At 48.4% G+C, this 24266-nt stretch overlaps 2 protein-coding genes across 2 annotated transcripts in view; one reads left to right on the top strand and one right to left on the bottom strand.

The window, feature by feature from the left end:
* LOC307235276 (FRAS1-related extracellular matrix protein 2-like) overlaps positions 1-21294 on the top strand; it is a gene marked incomplete at its 5' end in the record, with an annotated part of 60201 nt that extends 38907 nt beyond the window's left edge. Inside the window, 18 exons of the mRNA XM_080007310.1 lie at positions 4253-4402; positions 5960-6169; positions 6254-6451; positions 6546-6710; positions 6818-7000; positions 7550-7680; positions 7766-7921; positions 8920-9223; positions 9332-9463; positions 9954-10285; positions 12741-12933; positions 13655-13759; positions 15809-15936; positions 17580-17714; positions 18162-18288; positions 18371-18558; positions 18646-18792; positions 19201-21294. Of these exons, the coding sequence (XP_079863436.1) occupies positions 4253-4402; positions 5960-6169; positions 6254-6451; positions 6546-6710; positions 6818-7000; positions 7550-7680; positions 7766-7921; positions 8920-9223; positions 9332-9463; positions 9954-10285; positions 12741-12933; positions 13655-13759; positions 15809-15936; positions 17580-17714; positions 18162-18288; positions 18371-18558; positions 18646-18792; positions 19201-19707 (3491 nt within the window). The 3' untranslated portion in view covers positions 19708-21294. The remainder of the gene's footprint in view (positions 1-4252; positions 4403-5959; positions 6170-6253; positions 6452-6545; positions 6711-6817; positions 7001-7549; positions 7681-7765; positions 7922-8919; positions 9224-9331; positions 9464-9953; positions 10286-12740; positions 12934-13654; positions 13760-15808; positions 15937-17579; positions 17715-18161; positions 18289-18370; positions 18559-18645; positions 18793-19200) is intronic.
* A 1742-nt stretch (positions 21295-23036) lies between these two features.
* LOC307235275 (charged multivesicular body protein 3-like) lies at positions 23037-23696 on the bottom strand (the record flags this gene model as incomplete). The annotated part of the gene is made up of 1 exon (XM_080007309.1): positions 23037-23696. One exon carries the CDS (start codon positions 23694-23696, stop codon positions 23037-23039), a length of 660 nt encoding a protein of 219 aa, XP_079863435.1.
* Positions 23697-24266: the final 570 nt, after the last annotated feature.

Below are 24266 nucleotides of genomic sequence, written 5' to 3'. Positions count from 1 at the left end.
GTAACCATACCAACACACACACACACAGGGTGAGGTTTGGGTGGAGGAAGCTCCAGGTGCAGAGTGGATGGTTTGGAATCCGGTCCTCAGATCTCACCAAAGAGATGCTGATGAAACGAAGTATAAAGAAGTATAAAGTTCTATGGTTATAAAGTAAACAGTAAACAGTAAATAGCTCTGAGGCCAGTCTTCCGCTGCGTGGGAAGGAGTCGGCAGTAAATCCTTTGCCGTTTTCTTTTGGTCCGTCCGTCCGAAGGCTTCCTGCCTCCACCGGTGTGAGCTCATGTTCTGCACTAGTGAATGTACACACACATGTACAAACGTGTGTAGTTGTGCATGTGTGTGTGCATCTTTATCTGCTATCTTGAGCTGCTTTCACACATGCACTGCAACCCTGAAATGATCCGGACATTACCCGGAGGAGCTGTATGTGTGAACACAAATGTCTGAATCATTTGACCCAGACTTTACCCAACCGAGTACAAATTCCAAATAATGTCAGACTGAGCGATATGTGTGAACAGAGCAGGTGATTGTCTGGATCTTTCACAGTGAGCGAGTGTGGGAGCTGCCTTCGTACTCCTTTTTGCTTTCCTTTATTTTCATTTCCACTCTTCCGTTTATATTACGGATACGTCCAAAAACATGATATGCGACACAAACTAAAACTACAGACTGTGGCTAAAACTACACAGCGCCATTGCGTCGCATCCTGCCTCCTGCAAACTAATCTTCCCTCGGGACAAGTGAGTTGAAGCTGTTCAAGTTGAGGTCTGGTCCGTTCCTTTGAGGGGTCTCCACTGGCGCTGATGACGCCTTCATCAATGACATCAAATCCTGGGCTTCTTCTTACCCGTGGAGGTTGTATGGTTGTGGTTGTGGTTCAGATCCTCTACTCGCCTCCTACTACAAGCTTCCTCCAGCTCCTCCAACACAGTGGGAGTTGCAGTTTCCTCAGGCCGCCAAAGGCTTTCTGTGTTTTGTCCTGCACCAAACGCGAGAAATAATCTGCCGTGATAATGTGCCATCAAGTTCATCTCTAGAGGACCCACAGGAAGAGCTTTGTTTTTACATTGCATCGATGCCCGAGACAGAGATTAACACAAGAAAACCAAAATAGTTGTTCTCATTGTAGACTAGTATGCAGGTTGTAGTAGTGGATGAAATTCAAGTAGTACTAAGTAAAGTATATCATGTAGTGTAATGAATACTTATGAAATGAACCCACATGAGAGTGGTAGATATTTCAAAGTCTTTTATGCTCCTCGGGGCCGGGCCTGGGTGTTGCTCCGCGGGCTCCTGGCTTCTCTGGGGGCTGGGGGGTCTTCTGTGGCTACAGGGCGAGGCCTTTTCCCTACTTGGAGGTGCTACAATATAATACCGACCTTATACAACAGAACTAATTGGGACAAGTCCCGTAGACTCGATGCTGCACAAACACACACACACACGCACGCACGTACGCACGCACGCACGCACGCACGCACACACACACACACACACACACACACACACACACACACACCACCAGCACCTGCTTTGAACACTCCAGCACCCTCCTGGTTGCATTCCTCTCCTTTTCTCCCTCATTTAGTACCATAACTATGACAGGAAGAGGCCACATGACCAGTTGCTGCTCCAGTTGTTGCAGCAGTTGTTGATGATTAAAGAATGAATAAAGAGTCATTGCAGGTTGGGAAGTTGAACTCCACTTGCAGACTAACTCTGTCCTAGATGCAATGGAACAAATCCTCTGTGTTGTATGTCCAGCAAGCTGACAGCACAGGTAAAAAAAAAAGAAAAGATATTGAAAAGTTGTCAAAGTACTTATTTAGAACATTATGATCGGTAACTGTGCATTGGTTCCTACAGAAATAACAACTTTTTGCCGTGGTCTTTCCCAGCATGCAGAGGAGCGTGCTCAGACAGCTGTCCTTGACATACCTGCTGTTTTCCCATGGGCGGACAGCGTGCACTCAAATGTTCACATCCTCATATTTACTGTACCCCCGTTCCTCTGCAAGGATCCTGTTCCATCACGTCCAGTAATTACTGTTATATCGTCGCTGCATCGTCGCTGCATCTGGGAGGTTTCCTGCTGCTCTGGCAGTAAAACATGAGGCCGCTTGTACGGCAGGATTACAGTTGTGTATTTACACTCCTGTGTCAGTTGCCAGTAAATTTTGCTCTTTCAGGGTGTGATTATGCAGCGTTTTAACACTGTCATTACATCTGCCTGAATTCCGGCTCATTCTCATAGCAACAGATGTGCAAAACGTTGGACGGATCGCTGCCTAATTGGATCCACAGCCCTCTCGCCGTCACTCAGCCCCAAAACCAGAAAGGGAAAAGTCGTCCGTCCTCCCAGCAGCACTGCAGCACTGCAGGGCCATTTGCACCAAACAGCGGCAGAGGAGCATCCAGAGCCCGTAATGGAGCATCCAGCTCCGCCGAGCCTCCTGTTAACACAGAGCCACTTAGCACAGTGGGAGCCCCATGTGGAGTACGAGCTTGATTCAGGGGTCAGTGGGAGTGGAACCCCTCACCCGCAATTGTTAAATAGTCCTCACGGTATTTTACGGCCTGTTGAAATGGAGCGAGACAAATGTATAAAAAATTACAGCTTTTGTTTGTCGCGTCCTAGAGCAGATCAACAAGATGGCGGTGGTTTTGTGTCAGGAAGTCGAAAACAGAGCAGCAGAGCGGTTCCTTATATGTAGTAACCCTCCAGGTCTTTGTCCACTGTGTGTCTGGATGTTGGAGCTTCCCTGGTTCTCTGAAGCCTCTTGCCTCCGACGCGAGACACTTACTGTTATACCGATCCAGCTGGAGGAACATCCAGAAGCAGCGCTGTCTGCTCTGCCTGGTTCTTCTGTCTGCTCTGTTTGGTTGCTCTGCTCTGTCTGTCTGCTCACCCTGGTTCCTCTGGGGAGTCCTGATGTGTGTCTCTGTGCTGGTTTGTTCTCAGTGCAGATTAAAGCAGAGTGTTTGTCCTGCACTCACACGTTGGAGGTACATTTATTGGCATCACCGTGATTCCCTCTCTATGCCGCCGTGCACGCCGAGGCTCGGCCTGAAACACTGAGGGGGCTTTGTTCCTGCACAGCTCCTCTCCCTGCTGCTCTACAGCCCGCAGATCGCAGCAAAGCACACCTTTGAGTCTTGCTATCATTCCAGATTTGAGATTCAGATTACTCCGATTAATCAGCGCCTATTGAGCTGTAATTACGCCTGGCAGCGCCGCTGTTTGTTTTCACAGAGGATGTGTTTGATCTGATATCGAGCATCAATGGTGTCGTTTATCTGCTGTTTGAAGTTGGAATAGTATGAATTTAGTGGGTCTTTTCAGTGTGTGCGTGAGCCTCCTCCTGTGTCCCCATCTCCTTGCACCGTTGGATGTGAAACAGAACAAAGTATTGTTCTGAAGGCGCTCGGTTCCATTGTCATGGAAACCACATCTCAGCCCATGGCCATCGCCATTCACTTAATTTATTCGTTATTTGTTCCACAGTTCCCCTCCGCAAGCACAAGGTTTTTTGTGTTTTTTTTGCTGCAGCTCTGTAGCCGCTCGTTCCCATGAGTCATAACCATGATGTAGTTGATCAATTCTCAGAATGGGTGAAATTCACGTTGGATTTTTCTGCTGCTTTCTGCGGTGTTAAATTCCAAGAGTGGTTTGTGTGTTTTGAAGCCCACTCGGGGACCACACATTCGCGGACCAGGCCTTTTAACGACCGTTTCTAATCTACAGCCAGCGACGAGCTTCCCTGCCGATGAGAATGCGAGCGGCAGTGAAGGGGTTAAAGGAGAACTGCAGCAGCTGATCTGCAGAGGAATCTGTGGAAGCGTAATTGTGGCCGTGCAGGTCCGGGCTGGCACGCCTAGGCCTCGTACGCTGGACCCCAAGCCCGCAGCTCAGATGGGCCTCCAGTGGCCTCCAAGGCTTTTAATTCACGTTTTCAAATGAAAATCCCCCTAATGCATCACTCCAGGAAACTGGAAAGTGTTTTGTAAGCGCTGGAATTACAGTGCCGCCGTCCTGCTGCAGGAAAACCTTCCTCCTGTAATCAGCAGCACAGAATATGACGCTTATTACAAATTCAACTCAATTACACCCTGCGCGCTGACATCCTGTTGTGAAACAGACAAGCGACCAGATGATTATGTATCACAGCCTCCTCTCTAATTACCCTCTTTCTGTTTTCTCTCTCTCTCTCTCTCCCCCCCCCCTGTCCCTCGCCCCCTCCCTCAGCTCCCGTCTTCTACTTTGGGAACAGCGACTACCAGGTGGACGAGAGCGACGGCCACGTGGAGGTCCAGGTCTGGAGGACAGGCACCGACCTCTCCAAGGTGGCTACCGTCACCGTGCGCTCAAGAAAGACGGACCCCGTGTCGGCCGAAGGTGGGGTGTTTGCCCGGAGGGGCGGGGCCTAGCCGTTATATTGGCTATGACATCATATTGACTTAAATGGATTTTGAACCCATCCAAGCTGAGCGGGTGCATATTTTACACTTTTGATTCATTGATTTCATAACACGTAGCTCATTAGTGCCCATAATGACAAATTAGATGGAGGGGGGAGGGCCACTTTCATCAAAGGAATGGTTTGGGTACTAGGTTTGCGGCCATGGTTATATTTTATTCATACTCTAATAGCAAACTCGATTAATTCCATCCATCCATTTAGTTTTATGACTTTGGCTTTTTCCTGGTCCAGCCTCCAACGCGTCTAATCGGGGAGAGCATGCAAAGTCAACAAGATAAAAGCGATTAAAAAGAGAAATGAGGGTGTATGTACTGCAGCCCAATACGGGCTGGTTGCAGTCACTCTAAAGTACAAAGAGCATCGTAATAATATGAATGGAATTACATAAATTGTAAGTACAGCCATTTTGTATCTATCCATATTCAGGTGAGATCACTGTATAGTAGTGAAAAATAATAATCACAAGAACAACAATCTAAATAATAAAAACAATAATAATTGCATAATAGGCTGTAAATTGCCAGAATTCCTTTAATTCTTAATTCAACAATGTGGGAATGTTTTCTTTTTTCACAGTCGAATCGTGATGTTGTCAGAGACACTTTCCTCTTTTCACTGTGAAGCTCAGAACCTCTTTGCTGCAGTTTATCTGGTTCGCATCCAGTCTCCTCAGAGCTCGACAGGGAAGCCCTGTTTTTATTTGACCCACTTGCAGTAATGTGCTGTGGATTCGGCTCGTTGGCTGCGAGGCCTCACCCCCCTCAGGTTTGCTGCTCAGAGATGTGTTAAACATGGAGAACAAAGGTGTTAAGTCGTCACGCTGTCCCACCTTGTTGGGGGGTAATGACCTGGGGAATGTAAACACTGGGGGGTGGGCGTCAGGTTAGGACACACACCGACAGGATCTCAGGGGATAATGGAGGTTTGGGTCAGGGCAGAGCCTGAGGAATGCACTGATTGTTCCACCGGCTGCCGAGCGCTGAGGGCCATGCCACTCTGGATTCTTCTGGAATCTCTCCCTGCGATCCTTTGACATTTGACATCCTGAGGCAACACACACACAGGTAAACAGGGGTTCTGTTATCTCAAACCCGCTCGTGTTATAATACTTAATTCACATCGAGGAGTGTGGGTGAAAATGCAGGTCCACGCTGCCGCACATTGCTGGGTCATAAGAACACGGGAGCAGCCTGTGGGCGGAGGCTGAGCCGTCGGTACCTCAGTGTGTCCACAGCCCTCGGCCCGCGGTGAATTAAGAACTTGTTTGCGCTCGGGGAGAGATCCAATTTCCACAGCTGCTTCCTTAAGCGCACGCCTGCAGGTGCTACAGCCAAGCCGGGTCCGTGCCTCCGCGCGTCTCTGTACAATACGATGAAGCTTTGTGCCGAGTCTGTGTTCTGACCCGTATCGTATACCATGATCCCTCGCTGCCCTGAAACACGTTTGACCTGCGTTGTGCTTTGCGGCCGCAGCTGGCGTGGATTACGTGGGGATCAGCCGGAACCTGGACTTTGCGCCGGGGGTCACCGTGCAGACGGTCCGCGTGGCGGTCCTGGACGACCTGGGCCAGCCTGTGCTGGAGGGACCCGAGAGGTTCGAGCTGGTTCTGAGGATGCCCATGAACGGAATCATGGGGGAGCCGAGCAGAACCACGGTGCTCATCAACGACTCCGTGTCAGACTGTGAGCGGCAAACTATTCATTCATCAGGAATAACAACAGGAGGTGTTTGGTGTGGGTACTGAGCGGTTGTTGTTGTTGTTCCAGTGCCAAAGGTCCAGTTCAGGGAGGCTCTCTACATGGGGAACGAAAACTCGGGTCGGATCTCCGCCACAGTGTTCCGCAGCGGAGACGTGGGCTACAAATCCACCGTGCGCTGCTACAGCCGACAGGGGACGGCGCAGGTGATGATGGACTTTGAGGAACGACCCAACACCGACGCCTCCATCATCACATTCTCTCCAGGTAGAGCAGCAGAGCAGCACGCCAGCGCCGGTCCTCCTGGTTCCAGGTTCCTGTCCTCTCCTCTCCTGAGCATGTCTTTCTCCTGTGCTCTCAGGGGAGGTGGAGAAGCCGTGCGTCCTGGTTCTGGTTGATGACTCGGAGCACGAGGAGGTGGAGGAGCTCCGACTGGTGCTGGGTAGCCCCCGCAGCGACTCCCCGTTCGGCGCCACCGTCGGAGCGCAGAACGAGACGCTCGTCAGGATAAAAGATGACGGCGACAGTGAGACTTCCCCTCATCTGCCTCCGTTTGATTCACGGCGCCAGATCGAACTCTCGCACCTTACCTCCAACTCCCTCAACCTTCTTGTCTTGTTTTGTTTTCTCCAGAGGCCATTATCAGGTTCGGGGAGACCAAGTTCAGCGTGCTGGAGCCCAAGGCCAGCGGCCAGGTCTCGGTGATCCGGGTCCCGGTGCTGCGCGTCGGGGACTCCTCCAAGGTGTCGGTGGTGCGGGTCCACACCAAGGACGGCTCGGCCGCTTCGGGGGAGGACTACCACCCGGTGTCGGAGGGTGAGACGCCGCTTCCTGCCTCTCTCCCCCCCTGGTGCCAGACTGACAGAGAGCGCTGGATTGGAATGAAAGAGCTCGGCGACAGAGAAGAAGCATGAATGAGACTTTAAAGGAGCGTTCCAAGCATAGGGAGACCTGTCGCCATGGTTACCAGACACACAGCAAACTTGTTTACCAGTGAATCTGGTACCTTGTAATGCAAGGTCACAGGAAGTCGAAAACAAATTTAGTTGAAATTCAAGTTGTGTGATTGTAATTTAAATAGTGAGTCTTAAATATAATTTTTTTTAGGTTTTAAAATAAATAAAAATAACCCGTGTACAGAGAAACACTGTCACCCCAAAGTAAGTACACAACGTGGAGCAATTTCAATAATAATCTCACCTTGCACAATCAATAATACATGCTAGATTTAACAAAAAGTAAAAGGAAAGAGTTTCTCAAACGGCATGAATAGAATTTGGTTGTACTTGGTTATGAAATTCAGCGGCACTATTTATATTGTATGATATTACAAGCCATATCATAAAACAATATATTTCCATGCAGAGCTGGTGTTCCGGGCCGGCGACACGCAGCACTTTGTGGAGGTGGAGATCCTGTTTGATGGCGTCAGGGAGATGCGGGAGGCCTTCACCGTGCACCTGAAGCCTGATGAGAACATGGTGGCGGAGACCAAGGTGAGTCTGAGACGGATGGAGCACCCGGCGGCTCCCGCTCGATCCCAGTCAACACCGCCTCCCGGTCCTTCTTGTGGCTCTGCAGATGAGCAAAGCCATCGTCTACATCGAGGAGTCGGACAGCATGGCGGACGTCACCTTCCCCTCGGTGCCGCACGTGGTGTCGCTGCTGCAGTACGACGACGCCGACGGCAGCCGAGACGCCCGGCCGGCGGCGGGGTACGCCGTGGTCTGCGTCACCGTACGTACCACTCACTCAGGACTCGTCCGGACTTATTGTGTTATTGTTATTGTGATATTATTATTGTGTTATTATTGTGTTATGTTATTTTGTTTGTCGCTGCAGTAGATGAGAGGGCGGGAAGGTTAGGAGAATGGAAGAACCACGGTAGATTTTAGAGACACAATAGTTTTATTTACTAGTATATATATATCACAATATCCGCATCATGATGAAGTATTTTAGCAAAATACCTTTTCAAATAACCTTTATAAAATTGCACAACTCATATTGGAAATTTTTATTCACATGTTCTCACCACTGATTCAAACCAGAAACAAACTTAAAGTGACAAGATGAAGGTGCCTTCACATCATGATGTCATCCTCGGGTTCTTAGGGTATTTAGGGTTCTTTGGGTTTTAGAGTACTTGGGTTATTAAAGTTCTTTGGGTTATTATGGTTCCTGGGTTATTAGGGTTCCTAGGCTTCTATTAGGGTTGCAATGATTATCAGGGCTCTTAGGGTATTTAGGGTTCTTACAGTTTTAGGGTTATTAGGGCTCTTAGGGTTATTAAGGGTGATTAAGAGTCTTAGGATTCCGAGGGTTCTCAGAGTTGTTAGGGTTATTAGGGCTCTTAGGACTATTAAGGTTCTTAGGGTTCCAAGGGTTCTTAGGGGTCTGATGGTTCTCAGGGTTCTTGGAATTAGATTCCACTGACAGCTGACAGACTCATACGTCCAAAGATCAACAATAGACAGAAGTAAACGGATAAATAAACAATGAATTGAATAAGCATGTAAATGAGCATTCAGATTACAGCCACCGTGGTAATGACTGCGTCTCGGAGCCTTTATTTCAGCAGATTAATCGCAGTTAGATTATGCAGATGAGGCGTCACTGGGTGTGTGTTCACTTTGCCGAATCGTCCAACTCCCCTGGGGGCTCGTCTGTAGCGATGCATCAGCTCCAGCTCATTAGCATGTTCCGCTCCCCGCTCCGCCCGCCTCCTCCGTCAGGCCTGTAACCCCAAGTACGCCGACTACGACAAGACGGCCTCCTTCTGCGTGAGCGAGAACATCAACAACACCCTGACGCGGTACCGCTGGATGGTCAGCGCGCCGGCCAGCCGGGACGGCGTCACCAGCCCCATGCGGGAGCTCGACTTCGACACCTTCTTCACCTCCTCCAAGCTCATCACGCTGGACTCAGTCTACTTCCAGGCCGGGTCCCGGGTACAGTGCGCTGCCCGGGCTGTCAACTCCAACGGGGATGAGGGTCTGGAGCTCAGCAGCCCCGTGGTGTCCATCAGCCTTGAGGAGGGTAAGGGTCCAAAGCGGGAGGCGGCAGAGAAGACAACTTGCTCGGGTCTGAGATCTTTTTGGGGGGAGGGAGACGTGGTGTTTGATGAGCGTTTGTGGCCGGTTGCAGGAATGTGCCAGCCCCGCGTGGCGGGCACCGTGGGCGCCGAGCCCTTCTCCGCCAAGCTGCGTTACACCGGAGCAGAAGACCCCGACCACCCCAACCTCATCAAGCTGACGGTCACCATGCCACACATCGACGGTGAGGAGGCCACGCCCCGTTTAGCAGGAAATACTAGTGAAATAATAGTGATCTGCAGCTGTGGAAAGTACAGCATTTTGTTATTGTACCTAAGTAAAATTTTGTATCATCTGCACGTACTGAAGTATATTCCATTTCGGAGGATTTTGACCTTTACTCCACTACATTCCAAAGCACAATATCTGTACTTTTTACTACGTTTCTCACGCAGTCATGTTAAATATAAAGAATGATTGACTCCGACTCGTTGGAATCGGTCATGTTCGTAAGTAGAAATGTGGTTTGTGTGATATTATATAAACAGTCAGACAGAAAAGGATCGCTCGTCGATGACTTATTCAGCTTTCTTTCCTGTCCATGACTCTTTTACTGTAAACGAATCAGGATCCAATGCAAGATCCTCCAAAGCGACATTGAATATTAAACACATGCTTATTGATTTCTGATCAGTGACGGTCCAGGCCTCACGCTCTGCCCTGTCCCCCTGCAGGGCTCTTACCTGTGGTGTCCACCAGGGCACTGTCCAACTTCGAGCTGACGTTGAGCCCCGACGGGACGCGGGTGGGGAACCATCGCTGCTCCAACCTGCTGGACTACCACGAGGTCCAGACCCGCTACGGCTTCCTGACGCAGGCCACCAGGAACCCGGAGGTGATCGGGGAGACGGCGCCCTATCAGTACAGCGTCCCCCTCAGGGGAGCCAGCACACTGCGCTTCTACAGGAACCTGAACCTGGAGGCCTGTCTGTGGGAGTTCAGCAGCTACTATGACATGTCAGAGCTGCTCAGCGACTGTGGAGGCACCATCGGCACAGACGGACAGGTCAGGGCCTTCCGTGGTATATTCTATATCTTTTATATATATATATATATATATATATATATATGTATGTATGTATGTATGTATGTATATATTTAACACTCCTCTACCTTCCTTGGCACTTAACCAGAGAGCCTGGGGAAGATAGAATAATTAACTAATGCTTGCAAAGACATCTTTTCATCTTTACATTTACATTTACATTTAGTCATTTAGCAGACGCTTTTATCCTAAGCGACTTACAATTATTCAAACACCGACGGACGCATCTTTAAATAACATAATCTGTTATCGTTAAAAAAAAAAACTTTGCAATGCAGTTATTACTTCCTTTACTTCAAAAATCTGAAAATCTTTCATTTCAGTCGGAATTATTTCCAGTGTTTCATCCTACAAGGAGCTGCTTTCCAGAGCAAAGTACAAGATGCTCTATGTAAAGATTAACTCTGCCCTGTGGCTCCTTCTGCCATGTTTGTGAACAACAACATAGTTGAACGACCTCCAGGTTGGCAGACGGATTGTTCACGGTGCATCTGAGCCCTTTTTAACCCTTCAAGCTCCTTGCCGTGACTCCTTGCCGTGACTCCTTGCCGTGACTCCTTGCCGTGACTCCTTGCCGTGGCTCCTTGCCGTGACTCTACATTTTCCGGCGTTTTACAACAAGCTTTGCGCGTCAAGTGCTGCCTCACCCTGCAAACCCCAGGAGTGAGAGATGAAGAGTGGCAGGTTGAGATCCCTGCCGTTTCCTCTTCCTCTGTGATGAGTTGTTTTGGTTTTCCTTCCCGAACATGAGCTGTCTGGAAGGAGAACGGCGAGTCGTGGCCCTTGGAACGTTTCCTCCGGCCTCCAGCGACCTTCACCCCCTGACCTCCGTGCTTGAATTCACCTCCTCCAGACAGAAACGCACGTTCGGCATTTAATGTTCGACCCGACCCGTCCCCTTTCTCTCCCAGATCCTGTCCTTTGTTTTGCTTTCATCAACTCCCCGATTAATAATTCACAGCCTCAGCAAAACGCTGCCTCACTTCTGGCTTTTCCCCCTAAAGAGCCCCGGTGAAGCCGTCCGGCTTCGCTCATTCATCCTTCTCTGCCCCGACACCTTTCACCAGCCGTGTAATAACAAAGCCCACAAACCCTTTCCCTCCGACGCAGCACGACCCCCCTGCCGTGCGCCCCGTCACAGCGGAACGGAGAAGCAGAGCCTCGTAGAGCGCTGCGAGGCCCCTGCAGCGTGGGGCCACAACATCCACCTGGATCCAGGGAACGTGGAACATGGGGCGCGTGCTCTGGATTGAATGAAGGGGTAGAAGGTTCTAGTCATGAAGAACGAGGGAAGAACATAGGAGAAAAAAACAGACCCCCCCCCCCAGGTCCCCCAGAACCCAGACCCCCCCCAGACCCTCAGGTCCCCCAGAACAGACCCCCCCCCCCCACCCAGACCCCCAGGTCCCCAAGACCCCCCAGGTCCCCCAGATCCGGACCCCCCGCCTCCTGCCTCCCGGAGCCCGGCAGGTCTGCACAGGAGGACCTGGGCGAGTGCGGGCAGGTCTCGGATCAGATACCTGAGAGACCTCCGCAAACACCTTAGGCACTTGGAATTCCCTTCTTTCCTCTCTCCCTCCTCCCTTTCTTCCTTCCTTCCTTCCTTTCTCCCTTTCTTCCTTTCTTCCTTACTTCCTTTCTGCCTTCCTTCCCTACCTCCCTCCCTCCTTCCTTTCTTCCTACCTACCTTCCTTCCCTCCCTCCCTCCTTCCTTCCCTCCTTACTTTCCTCTCTCCCTCCCTCCTTCCTTCTCTCCTTCCTTCCTTCCTTCCTTCTTTCCTTCCTCCCTTTCTTCCTTTCTTCCTTCCTCCTTCTCACCTTCCTTCCTAACTTCATTCCTTCCCCCCTTCCTTATTTCCCTCCCTCCCTTCCTTTCTTCCTTCCTTCCTTCTTGCCTTCCTTCCCTCCCTTCCCCCCCTGCCTCCCTCCCTCCCGCCTTCCTTCCCTCCTTACTTTCCTCCTCCCTCCTTCCTTCCTTCCTTCTCTCCTTCCTTCCTTCTTCCTTCTCTCCTTCCTTCCTAACTTCATTCCTTCACCCCTTCCTTATTTCCCTCCCTCCGTCCCTCCTTACTTCCTTTCTTCTCTCCTTCCTCCTTCTCTCCTTCCTTCCTAACATCATTCCTTCCCTCCTTTCTTATTTCCCTCCCTCCCTCCCTGCTTCCTTCCTTCCTTCCTTTAACCCGACGCTGGTCCTCCAAGTAAATCATTATTTGGAAACAAAAAAAGTATCAAATGGAAAAGAAGCATATTATGGGATGGATCAGAGCTTGTTTTTCGGCTCGTACTTTCCTCTTTGAAATCCAACTCATATCAAATCAAAATCCAGGTTGTGACTCTGAGCACTTCCCGTGCTGGAGATAATCGGATAACGGAACGGATTTCAAACTCCCTCCTCCTCCTCCTCCGCCCCCTGCAGGTGCTGAACCTGGTGCAGTCCTACGTCACGCTGCGCGTCCCGCTCTACGTCTCCTACGTCTTCCACTCGCCACTGGGCGCCGGCGGCTGGCAGCACCTGGACCAGCAGGCCGAGCTGCGGCTCACCTTCGTCTACGACACCGCCATCCTGTGGCGGGAGGGCGTGGGCAGCCCGCCGGGCGCCGTGCTGCAAGGCGAGGAGGGAGAGGGGCTCCCATCAAATCAAATCAATCACATGTTCAGTCCTTTCACCTGACGTGGTCAACGGCGCTAATCATTTTATTTATTTGTTCTGTCATTTTCATTGAATACACATTGAGACCAGATGTTGTGCTGTACAGGAAGATAAACACAAACTGTGATTTCTAAACATTTGTCTCTGTTGGAAAGGCCCTAAACTACTGTGGGGAATTATTTTGAGAGTTATTTGAGAATTGCTTGGAGTAGTTCAAGACTAACAGTTATTTCAAGGAAATCGTTTTTATTCTGAGGAACCATCATGACCCTGAATGGTGTAAATTGACCCAATAATGTAATTGATTGTGATATTTATTCATTTTTATGACATGCATTTAGCTTGTTTGCTTTATTATTATTTCATTTATGTATTTATTTGCTTATTTTGTTATTATTATTATTATTATTAGTAGTAGTAGTAGTAGTAGTAGTAGTAGCAGTAGTATTGCTTTGAGCTGCATGTGCTGCACAAATGAAGGTTATTGTTATTATAATTATTATTATTATTATTTTTATTAATACTAGTAGTAGTATTTTCATAACATAGTTATTATCAATATTTGGTTCACTAGTAAGCATAGTGATGCTTGCTGTTAACTGCTGTTTATATTCTATTAATTTGCCTTATTCGAAGTGATGTCATCTGTATTTGAATGGAGCGTGTTCCTCTCCCTCCAGGCTCCTTGTTTCCCAGCAGCATGAGGATCAACGCTCAGGGACGTCTGGTCGTCAACTTCCGCACGGAGGCGCGGTTCAGGGGGCTGTTCGTGCTGTCGCATCCCGGTACGTTACCACGGCAACGCCCAACACAGCCAGGGTCTGAGTGCAGTGAACTGGAGGTGAAAGTGTCACCAACTTGCAGAAAGTTTAAAATTAAAGCCGGTTTCCTGCACCGTGTCAGAAAAAAACACAAACACACTAAAGATAATAATAATTATAATAATTTGAGTAAAGATACTTTATGGTCACAGCAGCATTGAGCGCATGCAGATGTATTTAAATCAACATTTTTGTACCCGTTGTTAAGTTTTATACCTCTATTCGGCCCAGATCGAATTATTTTTTATGAAATGTCGTTTTATTTATCTCCATTGGGGGAATGTTGCTGTGGCGGTATAAAACTAATGATACAGAGTTTGTAAAAGCACAAAACTTGTGTGCAAAGAGGAAGTCAATCAGCAGTACACATTAGTACAGGGACTGGTGCGCATCTGTACTTATTAACCAAAACAATGAAATACAATTACAAGGTACATTTTCACGTATGTTTCTTATGTGTGTGTTTATTCTTGGATACGCTTTTTATATTTAGGATTTAATTTTGTTTTTATATTCAGTCTCACATACTGTAGGTATTTTTCTTCTTTGTTATATGCTTTCTTTATATATTGTTTTATTTTTATTTTTTATTTATTTATTTGTTTGTTTGTTTGCTTGTTTGTTTATATATTGTTACTTCTATACCCTGTATAATTTTACTACCTTATTATCTACACTTAAACCCTTTATAATCATTAAACCTCTTCCTAATCTCCGCTAAATCTGCTTTGTTAAACTGGTTAATAATATCATATAATATAATATGATAATATATTATATTATATTATAATAATATCATATAATAATAATAATACAATAATATAGCTGCAGGCAGCAATACACGCAATCCATTATCGTCCCATTTACAAAATTTACGAGTTCTCTTGCATGAGTTGGTGCTGTCGCTCGTCTTTACATCAGCATTACGTCTAAAACGAGTTACAATTTCCGAGTTTCAATTGAACGCAGCATCGGCTGACGTAATGACACTGTGATGCGAGTTTTCAGAGGCCTGGTGACGCTGCATTACTAATACCATGTGATCCTAAAAATTAGGAGGCATCCGTCTACTTCCTGTCAGGTCCCTGTCTACTTCCTGTAGTCCACAGAGTCCTGCCTCACGTTGTCTCTGTGGAAGGAAATCCCTCCGTGTGGAAGTTCCCAACAACACGCTTCCATTCAAAGGGTTCAACACTGCATGTCCCTCACACACATTTCATCCACTTTTTAAACCTTTGGGACTTAAAAATAAAACTGACACCATTCGGACCCGTTGCTCTGGAGCTGCAGGCGAACTCCACGTGTGAGGTCACAAACACGGAAAATGTTTGGGACTCTGGACTGTTTTCCACTCCTACAGTTTGTGTGTTAGGACTGGATCCAGCGCTGCAAAATAAGGACACGGCACCGAGTTCGATGCATTTAGATTTGTATGCGTTTATATTTACAAAAAGGAAAAAAGAGATTAAATATCAAATATAAAGCCCCGCCCACATCAAGCAGGTGAGACATTACACACACACACACAAACACACATATACACATATACACACATACACATATACACATATACACACATACACATATACACACATACACATATACACACGCAGTTTGCTACCACGGTAGTGTGATGGATTGTGCATTCGTAGCCACAACCTGCACATTTCTAACAAATTGGATGATGATGTCACAAAGCGTCTTAATCCACTCATCTGGCTCCGGCCCCCGACCGCAAGTTTTGCAGCCTTGGTGTGTGGACCATGCACCAACGTTCGGCTACTTACGGTCAAATTGAGTCGTTTTTCACCCATCCCTGCACCGAATGTGCATCGATATGGATCAAACTTGAACCACAAGATATCTGAGACGTCCATGTGTGGGACCAGGGGTTGTCCTGTTCCAGACACTTTTAGCCCTGAAAGGTTCCAAGGAGAATAATATAAAAAATCGGAACTGTAACAACAGCATTCCATATTTAATACCATTTATTGTTTCGTATTTTTCTTCCAGCCTCTTCCCTCTCCTCCATGGTCATGTGTGCGGACCACCCAGGTTTGACCTTTAACCTCAGCCTGGTGCGTGGAGAGCCCACCTACAACCAGCCGGTGCAGCAGTGGAGCTTCACCTCCGACTTCGCTGTGAGGACGTCTTATGATGAAGATCAATTATTATGGGATGGAACAATGCCAGGCTGAATACTGTGAAATCTGTCATAAGATTAATTATTATGGGATGGAGCCATGCCAGGCTGAAATACGGTGAAATCTGTTATAAGATGAATTATTATGACTCTGTGGAGAAACAAGGAAGAAAAGGCAGAAAACAGCAGATGTTCCGCCTTTTTCAACTGATAGAACGTTGTGCCTCTAGTGGAGAAACATGTCATTACATGTCAAGTACATAATACATGTACTCCTCACTTAACAACCTACCTGTTGAACTACCTGTTGAACTACCTGTTGAACTACCTGTTGAACTACCTGTTTAACTACCTGTTTAACTACCTGTTTAACTACCTATTTAACTACCTGTTGAATTACCTGTTGAACTACCTGTTGAACTACCTGTTGAACTACCTGTTGAACTACCTGTTTAACTACGCGTTTAACTACCTGTTTAACTTCCTCTTTAACTACCTGTTTAACACTAGCTGTTTTACACTATATAAACCATGTATACTACATATACTATATACACTATATATACACTATATACGCTATATACACTATATATACACCATATACACTATATATACTATATACACTATATATACTATAAACTATAAACTATAAACTATATATACTATATACACTACAATATATATACTATATATACATATATACTCTATATATGCTATATACACCATATATACTATATACACTATATACACTATATATACTATATATACACTATATATACTATATACACTATATAAACTATATATACTACATATACTATATACACTATATACTATATATACACTATATACACTATATAATATATACATAAATACACTATATATACTATATATACTATATACACTATATATACCATATATACATATATACACTATATATGCTATATACACTATATATACTATATACACTGTACACTATATACTATATACACAATATAAACTATATATACTATATACACTATATACACTACATATACTATATACACTATATACACTATATATACTATATACATATATACACTATATATACATATATACATATACATAGATACTATATACACTATATATAGCAGCCACGCCCCCTTACCGTGAAGTAACATGGGTGGTCGCTTAGCGACCAATTCTCTTAAAGACCTGGTCCTAGCAACAGAACTCAGTTGTTTAGTGAGGAGTACCTGTAGTGACAAGTACCAATATCTATCCATCCATCTATTTATCCATTTATCTGTCTATCCGTCTGTCCGTCTGTCTGTCTGTCTATCCGTCTATCTGTCTGTCTGTCCATGACTGCAAAGTCTTTCCTCCAGACTAGTGACAGGGTTACACTACAGGACTTTGGAAAGACAGCTCCACGTTTTTAAAGACTGTTTTCCATCCCAGGACCAGAACTCTGACTCCAACGTGATGTTCTGTCTGGACCTGACACCAGAGCTACTGACCCAACCAAACAACTCACGAGACCGGACACGCCCTGTCCCTGTCCGGGACCGGGCGTGTCCGGGGCCGCAAGATTTCAAAGTCCTCGAGTGTGTCCTTAGCTCATCTGAGCGCCGACTAACTCTCTGCCCGCGCTGCGTCTCCTAGGTGCGTGACTATTCTGGGATGTACACAGTGAAGCTTCTTGCGTGCACGTCCCCCCCCGGCCTGCAGTTCACCAGCCCCCCCGCCTGCAACCCCCGAGAGCCCGTGACCTTCGACCTGGACATCCGCTTCCAGCAGGTACGCTCCACTGAGGTCAGCCCGGGACCACCAGCACCGCCGGGCCAGAGCTCCAGGGCTGCAGGGCTCCAGGGCTGCAGGGCTGCAGGGCTCCAGGGCTCCATGGCTGCAGGGCTGCAGGGCTCCAGGGCTCCAGGGCTCCAGAGCTCCATGGCTGCAGGGCTGCAGGGCTCCAGGGCTCCAGAGCTCCAGGGCTCCAGGGCTGCAGGGCTGCAGGGCTCCAGGGCTCCAGAGCTCCAGGGCTGCAGGGCTCCAGGGCTGCAGGGCTGCAGGGCTGCAGGGCTCCAGGGCTCCATGGCTGCAGGGCTGCAGGGCTCCAGGGCTCCAGGGCTCCAGGGCTCCAGGGCTCCATGGCTGCAGGGCTCAAGTCTAGACCCTGCAGAGCCGCTGGTCCAGCAGGGGCCAGAGGGCAGAGCTCCGTATCAACCCGTTTGTTGTCTCCTCTAGGTGAGCGACCCGGTGGCTGCAGAGTTCAGCCTCAACACCCAGATGGTGCTGCTCTCCAAGCGAGCGCTCTGGCTGTCAGACGGCTCCATGGGCTTCGGCCAGGAGAGCGACGCGGCCTTCTCCGAAGGTGAGGACGGCCCCCGGGAGCCCGAGTAACCCCCCCCTCCCCCGGTGCAGTGAGTAACGAGCGCCGCTCTTCCTCCCGTCAGGGGACACGGTCTACGGGCGGGTGATGGTGGATCCCGTGCAGAATTTAGGAGACTCCTTCATCTGTAACATCGAGAACGTCTTCCTGTGCACGGGAGCCGACGGATACGTCCCCAAATACAACCCCGACACGTTAGAATTTGGCTGTTTGGCCGACGCCCCCTCTCTGCTGTACCGCTTCAAGATCATTGTGAGTTCTGTCTCCATTTCGTCTGTATCGCCGATAGGGCGCCGACTTGGTGTCATGTCGTCCGACCTTATCTCTTCTCCGTCCCAGGACAAGGCCCAGCCGGAGACCCAGGCCCGCTCATTCGGGAACGTGGCCTTCCACGCCGTGCTGGCGTCGGACGACGCGGGAGCCCTGGCACTGGTCGGCCAACCGGGCTCCGACGGCTTCAGGATGGACTCCTCGGCGCTGTTCCAGGTCAGTGCCGCAAACTCGCTGACTCAGGTCCGTAACTGCGTTAAACAATCGGTGGCCGGCAGAGCTAAGCCCGGGTAGATGCTGGATGTTCTGGCCGGCTCCAGCCGAGTCCTAGTCCTGTAAGTCCACTGCCCCACGCTCTGCCACCCTCTAGTGGTGCTTTGGGAGGAGCACTACACACTTTGTAAACTTTATTTTGAAGCTGGGTGGTCGTGTTCGGGCGGAGCCCCCATCCACTGAAAATCAGGTTGTATTATCATGTCCCACTGGATGTGACAAGTACTTTTACTTTTAATACTTTTATTACTTTAAAAGAGCAAAGAGTACTTCTACACTTTTACTGAAGTACAAATGTCAATGTAGTACTTTCACTTCTACTTAGACATATTGTGCCACGCCCTGTCTCAGGTGGCCGCAGGGAGGGAGTGGTTCATCCACACCGTCTACACCGTGCGCTCCAGGGACAACGCCAACCGCGGCATCGGGAAGCGGAGCGTGGAGTACCACGCCGTGAGCCGGCACCGGAGCCTGGCTGCGGAGGGCCCGGCTCGCCCCAGGAGGTCGGCGGACACGGTCCCGGACATCGTGGAGGAGATCGGCTCTGGAAACAACCGGGGAACCAACATCTTGCACATCGCGCTGGAGCGCGGCGGCCCGCGGCGGACCAGCCCAGACCAGAGGGTTCACACCCGGGGGGCGGTCCCCCACGAGCTGAACCAGAGGGACGACGACGGCGACGGCCTGGTGCTGATCGTCGGGGTCCTGGTGGGGCTGCTCCTCACAGTTCTCATCGCAGTGGCGGTGGTCCTGCTACTCCGGTCCAAGAGGGACGCCAAAGAGACGCCCGTGGCGTCTGGCAGCACCGAGCCCATGGTGCCGCGGGGCGTCGCTAGTGGCGACAGCTCCGAGGTGTGACCCGACTCCTGGTCCTGGTCCCGTTTGAGTGACTTCTGCTTTGCAAGTGCCTCATGTTCAGCGACGTCAGAAATAAACAGTCGGAGCTTTGGTCCTTTTTGAAACCTCTACTTGAAACAACGCTTCCATCCGTCTGCGTGGGAGACGCCGCTTTGCTCCTGACGCCAACTGATCCAAAAATGTGTGTTCATGTGTCTAAAGGTGCTACGGAAGACGTTCTTCATCCTGTGTTTTGTGTTTTACAGAGTAGGTCCGGGAGACGTGCACGGTGCGTTCTTACCACCAGAACCAACAATCCTGAATCTAGTAGCTGAATGCTAGTTAGCTGAATACTAGTTAGCCGAATGCTAGTTAGCCGGATGCTAGGTAGCTGGGTGCTAGGTAGCCGGGTGCCAGGTAGCCGGATGCCAGGTAGCCGGATGCTGTGCTGGGTATCGTTACAAAGTCGACACTGCTTCTCTGCACACGAGTAGAGGGAACGATTTGACCTTTGACCTAGACTTGAAATGTGCCTCTAGAGATGACCGGATGTTACATTTATGGGACGTGTTATGTTTGCCTTGTGTGATCAGTTTGAGCTTTTGGTGAAAAGCATTTTCAACATGTTCTTTTTATGTGTTCACTGTTATTTTTGCATGCATTTAAATTGGAATACTATGATAAAATGTCCAAACTGCAAATTGAATTGAAATTGTGAAAGGTGTGTTCAATCTACTGTAATCCCAAGGGTTTTATATAACAAGTATTTATCTACAGAAGATAATTCTACAAGAAAAGGTCCTTGAGCGTTGGTTGGTGGATTACTGGTTCAGTCCAGGGCCGTGTAGAAGACACAGTTGAGGTGACTTGCAAGACAGCTGGTCTGCGCTGTACAGTGTAGAAACTATTCCAGGATCAGCTTCCAGACCTTCTTCACAAATGTAGAAAAGTCCGGGTCCAAGAAGTTGAACTCCCGTTTCCGGGTTTTCCCTCTGGCCAGGCGCTGATCCATGTACGTGGCTTATTGGATTTGATTTGATTTTATTTTATTTCATTCAATTATATTTCATTTTATTTTATTCCATTTTATTTGATTTCATTCCATTTTATTAGATTTGTCTCCATTTGATTTTGTTTTATTTGATTTTATTTTTTTGCACACAGTCGTGTGAGTTTCAGAGTGACGTGTTTATTTTTGGTTTTTGATGCTGGTAAAGGCTCAACAGCATCTTTCTACATTCTGAGTTCCCTCCATCGTGTCCACGTCCTCCAAACACCGAGAACCTGGACCGTGGAAAATACCTCATGCTGCCGCTGACTTCACACACTGCTTTTTCAATGTTTCAAGGTTTTAAATCCCTTTCTATGCAACCTGTATTATCTCACCTTCCCCCAAATGATTTGTACACGATGCTGACTGTTTTTGACACTGTATTCATGTCCTGTGGTTCTTTGTTTTTCCATCATTCTGAGTTTTTTCCACAGCTTTATGTATGTACTGTATATACACATGCATTAGTTATAAATAGACCGTTTGGATGTTTTGGGAATGGTAACCAGTTCAGTCATGAATATGTGCTGTAAGTATTTGTAAAATAGAAGCACAAGATGGTCTTCAAATAAAAGGAAAATCCAGAAAATATTATAAATGAACTGTATATTTTCTAAACTGTGCTTTATTTAAGCATATATTATATGTAACGGCCGGCCGATAGGGGGCGCTAGGGTGCCCCCCCATTACATCCTGTGCTAGTGGTGTTAATCAGAAACACTGTTATTCTATTTTGTGTCATTTAAAGAAAAGAAGAAGAAGAAAGAAGATATTATATTATATATTTCTGTTCATAAGTAGATCTTGAAAAACAATGTGCCCAGGGCCAGGCAGGAAGATAAAATACTTATTTCCTGTTTCCTCCCGGGGGCGCGGCTTGTGTGCGCCCCTCCGGCGGAGGAGGAGTTTGGGCTTTTCCTTTGCCGTCAGGTGACTCTCGACTCCGCCCCCCTGGGTGGCTGCAGGGCCTCAGAGCTGTTTCAGACCCAACCAGCAGGTGGCGCCACGAGCCAAACACAAACAGGAAGTTTGAACCGCAAAAAGAAAATTCAGAGGAGAAGAAACCGCTCGGAGGTCACTGATGTGGGGGCAGCGTGAGCGGGAAGAGACCCCACCGAGCGGGAGCGTTCCAGGAAGCGCTCCTTTCACTGCACCATTCACCAGCGTCTCAATGAGCAAAAAGAGGAATTATGGCAAATTGTTCATGAATCTGCGAATATATTTGATCTGTCCCGACTCTCCCATGGGGCCCAGAACATTTTGCAACCGCATTGGAAGCGTTTCAGTCAGAAAGGACGACTCCATTCAAAGCTTGAAACGTTGATGTTTTCCTGAAAATGTTTTAGATTTTTTTACTATTTTAGTTTCCTCAGCGTTAAGAACCAAAAGCTTTATTCAGTGATGAAGCACAACAATAACTACACCATCAGCATGAAGAGAGCAGGGCGTGGCCGAGGGTCTGTGGAGCCTTCAACAAGAGGGGGTCAAGCATGGAGCCCTGGGGACCCCCTGGGGACCCCCTGGGGACCCCCTGTAGAACCTCAGGCTAGTAAAACTGTGTGTGTGTGTGTGTGTGTGTTTGTGTGTGTGTCTCTGTCTATGAGAGTGTTTGTGTGAATGTGCGTGTGTGTGTCTGAGTGTGTTTGTGTGAGTGTGTGTATGTGCGTGTGTGTCTGTGTGTGAGTGTGTGTGTGTGTTTCTTTTGTGTGTGTGTGTGCATGTGTGTGATAGAAACTGTGTGTGTGGGTGTGAGAGAAACTGTGTGTGTGTGTGTGTTTTTCTTTCTGTGTGTGCGCGTGTGAGTGTGAGTGTGTGTGTGTGTGTGTGTGAGAGAAACTGTGTGTGTGTGTGTGAGTGTGTGTTTGTGTGTGTGTCTCTGGCTATGAGAGTGTGTTTGTGTGAATGTGCGTGTGTGTGTCTGAGTGTGTTTGTGTGTGTGTGTGTGTTTGTGTGTGTGTGTGTGTGTGTGATTTTCTTGTGTGTGTGTGTGAGTAAGTGTGCGTGTGTGTGATAGAAACTGTGTGGGTGTGTGTGTGTGTTTCTTTCTGTGTGTGCGCGTGTGAGAGTAAGTGTGTGTGTGAGAGAAACTGTGTGTGTGTGTGTGTGTGTGTGTGTGTGTGTGTGAGAGAAACTGTGTGTGTGTGTGTGTGTGTGTGTGTGTCTGTGTGTGTGTGTGTGTGAGAGAAACTGTGTGTGTGTGTGTGTGTGTGGTCAGTGGCTGCACAGTATTTCATATGTATTTTTAATGTTCTGGTCCTTTGGTTTGGACCGGACCACCAGGGTCCAGCTCCAGGTCTCCTCAGCTCCTCAGAGCCTCCAGCCTGGACCTCATTCCATCCACGTCCTCCTCGGAGTCGTCGTCCCGGGTCGCGGCTCCGGGAGGCCCCGGCTCGCCGCTGACCTGTCGGGGGACCTTTCCGAGGGCTCCTGCTGTGATCTCAAAGAGGATCTGCTCCACCTCCGCCGCCGCCACCTCCTCCTCCTCCTCCGTCTCCGCACCGTCCTCCGTGCTTTCACACACGTCCCCCAGCATCTCCTGGATGACGCCGGCCTTCATCATCTCTTTGGAAAGCTCCCTCATGGAGGCCTGGATCTGTGGGATCTGGACCAGGCTGCTCATGGCTTTCATGACGTCTGTGCTCCGCTGGAGGCCCCCGGCCACGCGCAGCACCGCCAGCTGGTTCTTCATGCCGAGCAGAACCGAGTTCATCTGAGCTTTGGCGGCGTGGAGTCGCCTGGCGGAGCGCCTGGACCGGACCAGCTCTTTGGCCAGGAGGACGCATGCGTCCGGCTGGTGCCTCCTCGCGGCGTCCCTGATGGACCTCCTCACCTTCTCCTCCTCCCTCCGAATGCCTCCAACCTGTCGCTCAATCACTCGCATTTCCTTTCGGATTTTGAGTGACCATTCGTTTATCAGCTGTTTTGATGGTCTTTGAAGAGTCCCGCCGAAGAGTCCCATCATGGTCACACTCGGGCCGAGGGTCGTTCAGGAGTAAAGAACCATCTTTAAAAAAGAAAGAGAAATATCCATCTATATCTATGTCCCCTGCAGGCCTTCACAGCTCTGCAGCCCTTCAGTGCCTGTGTGCTCTGGGCCTGGTCCAGCCTTTATAAAGTCAGGTAGCTAGGCCCCGCCCACTGGACCGTACCATTCTAAATCCGACCATTAAACGAGCACAATACACATGTATACAAACACAATTTGAATTGCACAAGCAACAAATACATATCTACTCTGCTTAAGTACAGAAGTTCACGTGTAATACAGTGAACCTGGAATAATAAACAATTAAGTGCGAATTGGAACAGTGCAGCTGTGCATCCCACTCGGGCAGTTTGAAGGTCAGCTAATCGTCCTTTCTCACCAACCAGGAAGAACTGAGCTGAGAGCAGGAACCCAATGCAGCACAAGGTTTCAGGCCCAGTTTTGTATTTCATTATTCCTAAAATATATTAATTAAGTTTTTATTTTTATAGGATACAGATGTCATGTAAAAACAAATTGAATTGCCCGTCTCCTCACAGCACC

This window comes from Zeus faber (genome assembly GCF_960531495.2).
Source record: "Zeus faber genome assembly, chromosome: 9".
Classification (NCBI taxonomy): domain Eukaryota; kingdom Metazoa; phylum Chordata; class Actinopteri; order Zeiformes; family Zeidae; genus Zeus; species Zeus faber.
This window is presented reverse-complemented; position numbering and strand designations above follow the sequence as displayed.